Source organism: Crinia signifera, chromosome 2 (assembly GCF_055691185.1).
Source record: "Crinia signifera chromosome 2, ASM5569118v1, whole genome shotgun sequence".
Classification (NCBI taxonomy): Eukaryota; Metazoa; Chordata; class Amphibia; order Anura; family Myobatrachidae; genus Crinia; species Crinia signifera.
This window is the reverse complement of record NC_139218.1, coordinates 396,943,165-396,949,312: the sequence shown is the minus strand read 5'-3', so window position 1 is coordinate 396,949,312 and position 6,148 is coordinate 396,943,165. Positions and strand designations below refer to the sequence as shown.

Here is a 6,148-nt window from a genome sequence, read left to right as displayed (position 1 = left end):
TCCATAGGATGGGAGCAGCCCGATGAAAGTCCTGTAATAGTGGGCCTTATTTTGGTTCATTCTTTCTGACAAAATCCTTCTTAGATGGGCAAAACCATGTGCACTGCAGGTGGGGCAGGTGTTACTTGTGCAGAGAGAATTAGATTTGGGTGGGGTTTTACTTCAAAGTGAGATCTATATTGCAGTGTAAAAATAAAGCAGTCAGTATTTTCCCTGCACAGAAACAAAATTACTCACCCAAATCTAATTCTCTCTGCACATGTTACATCTGCCCCCCCTGCAGTGCACATGGTTTTGTCCATCTAAGAAGGATTTTGTCAGAAAGAATGAACCAAAATAAGGCCCTGTGAAAGGGAGCTAGTGATCCGCTCAGATGAGAGACGCAAATCTTGTGCAGAGCGGAGTGGTTGAGATGGGAGATATTGTGTGATAAGTGCAGAGATATATGCTGGTGCAGTATGGTTAATAGCTTTATATGCAAGTAGAAGTGTTTTATATTGAATACGGTAATATACAGGCAACCAATGGAGGGACTGGCAGAGCGGATCAGCAGACGATGAGCGTCTTGCAAGGAAGATCAGCCTAGCAGCAGCATTTAAAATGGATTGCAGTGGTGAGAGTCTGTTCTTGGGAAGTCCAGTTAGGAGACTATTGCAATAATCAATGCGAGATATAATGAGTGCATGGATAAGAGATTTAGTAGTGTCTTGTGTGAGATACGGTCGTATTTTGGATATGTTTTTTAGATGCATGTAACATGATTTGGAGACAGATTGAATGTGGGGAACAAAGGACAGGTCAGAGTCGAGGGTGACCCCTAAGCAACGAGCTTGTGGGGAAGGGTAGATTATCGAGTTGTCAACAGCGATGGAGATACCAGGATGGTAACTGTTCTTAGTTGGCGGGAATATAAGTAATTCAGTTTTGGAAATATTGAGTTTGAGTTGGCGAGAAGACATCCAAAGTGAGATGGCAGAGAGACATTCAGAGACTCGGCCCAAAACCACTGGTGACAACTCTGGGGTTGATAGATAGATTTGAGTATCATCCGCATATAAGTGATACTGAAATCCGAAAGAGCTGATTAGTTTTCCAAGCGAGGAGGTATAGATTGAGAAAAGCAGAGGACCTAAGACTGAGCCTTGCGGAACTCCGACTGACAGAGGTAGTGAAGAGGAAGTAGAGTCAGAGAAGCGAACGCTGAAAGAGCGATCAGATAGGTAAGATGTGAACCAGGAAAGGGCTGTATCATTAAGACCTAGGGAGTGTAGTGTTTGTAAAAGGAGAGTGTGATCCACAGTGTCAAACGCAGCAGAAAGATCTAGAAGAATAAGCAGTGAGTAATGGCCTTTAGACTTAGCTGTTACCAGATCATTCACCACTTTAGTCAGTGCTGTCTCAGTGGAGTGTTGAGAGCGAAAGCCTGACTGAAGCGGGTCTAATAGGGTGTTGGAGTTAAGAAAGTTTGTTAGGCGAGAGTAGACAAGTCTCTCGAGTAGCTTGGAGAGGCATGGGAGCTGAGAGATAGGACGATAGTTAGAGAGAGAGTTAGGGTCAGAATTGTGTTTTTTCAGAATGGGAGTAATCACTGCATGTTTGAGCAGAGACGGAAAAGTACCAGTAGCAAGAGAGAGATTGCAGATTTTAGTTAAGGTTGGAATAAGCACAGGAGATAGATTTTTAATGACTTGTGCAGGTATAGGATCAAGAGGAGAGGTAGTAGAGTAGGAGGATAAGAAGAGTGCGGATACTTCCTTTTCATTTGTGGGCTCAAACGAAGAGAAAGTGCCAGAGGGTTCAGGTGTGGCAGAAAGAGGGTTAGAGATTGTGGAGCATACCATTTCATCTCGGATGTTATCAATCTTGTCCTTAAAGTAGGAGGCAAGTTCTTGTGCACTGATGGTAGCCGGTGGGTGAGGAGGGGGAGGGTACAGAAGAGACTTAAATGTGTTAAAAAGTCGCTTAGGGTTGGTGGCATGAGAAGAGATGAGAGATTGGTAGTATGTTTGTTTGGTCGTGTCCAAAGTATTGCAGTAGGAGTGGTAGCTAGTCTTATATGTGAGGAAATCAGTAATATTACGAGATTTACGCCATTGGCGTTCAACTTTACGTTACTGATTTCGTAGTTGTCTTGTTGTGTTGGAGTGCCACGGTTGGCATCTAAGCCTACGTGGGGTGTAATAGATAGCTGGAGCCACTTCATCAAGGGCTGTTTCAAGAGTCTGGTAGAGGTGGGAAACAGCAGAGTCAGGAGAGGTAAATGTAGAAATTAGTGAGAGCTGTTGTTGCAGGGAAGTGGAAAGTTGTGGAAAATTAATAGCATTAGTATTTCTGCGGGTTAGAGTAGGCTTGCATGATTTCTGTGTCAGTGAGCTTGAGATAATGGAGGAGAGTGAGAGAGTAATGAGATTGTGATCAGAGAGAGGGAAGGGAGTGTTAGTAAAATCAGAGACTGAGCACAGCCTGGTGAAAACGAGGTCAAGGCAGTGGCCTTCCTCATGAGTAGAGGAGTCAGACCACTGGGAGAGGCCGAGAGAGGAGGTTAGAGAGAGGAGTTTGGAGGCATGCAGAGATGGTGGACTGTCAATAGCAATGTTGAAGTCACCCAGGATGACAGTGGAGATGTCAGAGGATAAGAAATGGGGGAGCCAGGCAGAGAAATCTTCTAGAAATTGAGTTTTGGGAAGCCCAGGTGGGCGATAGATAGCAGCAACACGCAGAGAGAAAGGGGAAAAAACCCTAATGGAGTGTACTTCAAATGATGTAAATGTGAGTGAAGGAACTGGTGGGAGAACTGAGTATGTGAAGTCTTGTGACAGTAATATACCAACTCCACCTCCTTTACAGTTACCAGGCCTAGAGGTGTGAGTGAAGTGGAAACCACCATGTGACAGTGCTGCAGGCGAGGCCGTGTCTGATTGTGTGAGCCAGGTTTCTGTAATTGCCATCAGATTGAAGTTGTGGGAGATGAAGAGGTCATGGATGGATGTTAATTTATTGCAAACAGAGCCTGCATTCAATAGGGCACATTTAAGTTGTTTGGTGTGTGGTGGGAGGCATGTGATATTTATGAGGTTAGCTGAATTTCTAGGCTTAGAAGCCATTAAATCTGGGTGGGTAAGGTGGTTGGGGCCTGGGTTTGGTGATATGTCACCAGCTAATAAGATTAGAAAGGAGAGATAGATGTAGGTGGATGTTTGCAGTTTTTTGTATTGGTGATGGGATGTGGATGTGAAAGTACAAGTAGAGAAGTAAATAAAGAGCTCATGAGTGCTGGGTGACAGACAGATATTGCAGCCAATCACAGCTATCAGTGAGCCAGAGGCAGAGAAATCTCACATAAACACACACACACATATATACTGTATATAATGACAGTTTCTAGCACACCAATAATGGAACAACTCCAGGCACATTGGTGTACTGGTCACACAGAAGGAGGGGCTAAGCCATTTTCTGAATGTTCCCCATACTTGCCTACTTTTGAAAACGAGTTTCAGGGAGATTATAGTTGGTAGCAGAATTTTGCACAGGGGGCGTGTTATGCTCCACCCAAAGGGTGTGTCTAATTCCATATATGGAGAGATTGCAAAAAGAGATTGTCAACGAGGCATCTAGAATCGTTGGTGTATACTGCTATATGTAAGTGGAATCTTTTAAAATGACTTCTATCCAAATGTAGATGAGCCCCAAAGCAGTTAGTAAGAGATACTATACTTGGTAAAGTACTGTGAAATGGTGCAGATGATTCAATGTAAATGTATCTATCTCTCATTCCTTTTTTCCCCAAATTTGTAACAGTGTAATGTGGGCTAGGTGAAATGAGGGAGATTGCAAGACTAATGAGGGAGAGAGGGAGATTGCTGCTATTTCAGGGAGTCTCCTGCAGAATGCAGGAGGGTAGGCAACTATGATGTTCCCCCAATCAGATTCCCCTTCCTGTGATGTCACCAGTCTCTGGGTAGATTTATTATGGTAATTTCTCCCAGCTCCTGACTCCCCCACATATAGGGGCAGATTTATTAAGCTTGGTAAAGTGATAAAATGCCTGGTTTTTATCACCGGCCAATCAGCTCCTTACAGTGAAGTTACAGGCTTGGTTTGAAAAATGACAGGTAGGAGCTGATTGGCCGGTGATAAAATCAAGACACTTTATCACTTCACCAAGCTTAATAAATCTACCCCTAAATAGTTACACACCCATCCCATACACATAATGCAGCATGGAGGGGCTCAGTGAGGGTGGTGGCGTAGGTGTATAAGTGTCTGATGGGGTCACACAGAGAATAAAAGGACATCAGTCCTGCCTCATAATCCAGGTATATCCTCACTCTGTCATAGGGGATATTATCAGGTAACCCGATCCCTGTACTGTCATGTATCACTGAGTACTGACTGTTATACCTATACAGACCCCAGGACTTGTTATTACATCCAATGTGTGACTGCTCTCCTCTCCTGTCTATACTGGGATAACACATCCCCACCCTCCACCCCACTGACTTACTGACATCCACCTCCCAGTAATGTCGCCCTGAGGAGAATCTCCTGGTGCTGATTACCTGACAATACTCAAATCTCTCTGGTGTTACTGGGCGTCTCTGGTCTATATCTGACCATAATGCAGTTTTCCTGTCACCTGATATCTGTATATTATCACCAGCTGTGGTTACATCCAGTAATAGGTCTGTAGGTTCCGGCACATAGATCCCTGTATTTATCCCTGTTATTACATCAGATAATGTGTGTAATGTCCGGGAGATGAGTCCCACATCCAGACCTCCTGCACCACGGACCTGGTTATCATGTCTCTCTGTGTCCTCAGTGTCACACAAGTCCCCTGTGTCCGGTTCCTGTAAGACAGTCACTGGGTCAGACATGTTACACAGCTCCTCAATGTGACGCATCTTCCCGGACAGCTCGTCCTTCTTTATATCCAGCTGCTGGATCAGATCAGAGCCTGGAAGTGAAACGTGTTGTTCCTGCCTGGTGATCTCGATCAGGACTCTCTTCTCCAGGTCTTCCAGCTGTCTCCTGATGTCTCTAAACAGGGCAGTGACTGTCTCTGTTACACCCGCTGCTTTTCTCTGATCTTCTCTCCTGCGCTTCTGCAGTCTCTGCACTCTATTCTCAGTCTCCGCTCTCTTCCTGGTCAGTTTCTGCAGAACATCCCTCAGCTTCTCCTTCTTCTTCTCTGCAGCCTCATCCAATGACTCCACCTGATGTCCTCTGTGCTCCCCAATCAGACAGCAGGACACACAGATACAGGCAGCATCCTCAGTGCAGTAATATCTGTAGAGTTCCTTATGGACGGAGCATTTCCTGTTCCCCAGGGCAGTGGTGGGGTCACATAAGACGTGTTCTGCTGCCTTGCTGTGTACTCTCAGGTGATTATCACACAGATGAGCCTCACAATATAGACAAGATTTAGCAGCAGGTACAGGAGAGTGAATACAGTGAGTGCAGCAGATCCCAGTCTCCTCCTGATCTGGCCGAGCAGACAGGAACCTCCCCATTATGTTACACAGAGGAATGTTCCGTATCAGTGCAGGACGCTCCTGACACTCTGCTCTGCACTCAGGACAGCTATAAACTCCAGCCCCCTCCTGTGTATCCAGCACACGATCAATACAGCCCCGGCAGAAGTTGTGGCCACATCTCAGGGTTACAGGATCTGTATAAATGCTCAGGCAGATGGAACAGTCCAGCTCCTGTCTCAGATCAGCAGACGCCATCGCTGGCAGCAGGAGAGGGAAATAAAAGTGAAAGTCTCTGATACCAGTTAGGTCACATTCTGCACACAGGGCGAGGCTGAGCTGTCACTCATATTATAGCTACAGCAGAGGCAGAACTCTGGGAGGCAATGGAGTCATCTGCCGCCGGGCTCCTGCTATCAAGGGTGCACCTCTCCACCACTGCCAGTTTAAAACCATTAATTGAAAGCCATCAAAATTGCTTCTGTAGCTACAGTAAGTTCTGAAATATATATATATAACACCTGAAGTTGGCACCCGGGGCAGTTGCTATCTGGAAACCTGAGTGCCGGTTCGTCTGTTCTTTGTATGTATATATATATATATATATATATATATAATGTACAATATCTCCAGAATTTGCGCTATGCTGTGTCGGTCGCTTGATAACACTT

At 45.3% G+C, this 6,148-nt stretch overlaps 1 protein-coding gene across 1 annotated transcript; it reads right to left on the bottom strand.

Moving 5' to 3' along the window:
* Positions 1-4,184: 4,184 nt before the first annotated feature.
* On the bottom strand, positions 4,185-5,762 carry LOC146058287 (E3 ubiquitin/ISG15 ligase TRIM25-like). The gene has a single exon (XM_083170518.1). It carries the CDS (start codon positions 5,733-5,735, stop codon positions 4,185-4,187), a length of 1,551 nt encoding a protein of 516 aa, XP_083026644.1. The 5' UTR covers positions 5,736-5,762.
* Positions 5,763-6,148: the final 386 nt, after the last annotated feature.

What these genes read in the sequence shown, in the direction of transcription:
- LOC146058287 (XM_083170518.1), bottom strand. Translation starts at nt 5,735, where the DNA reads ATGGCGTCTGCTGATCTGAGACAGGAGCTGGACTGTTCCATCTGCCTG.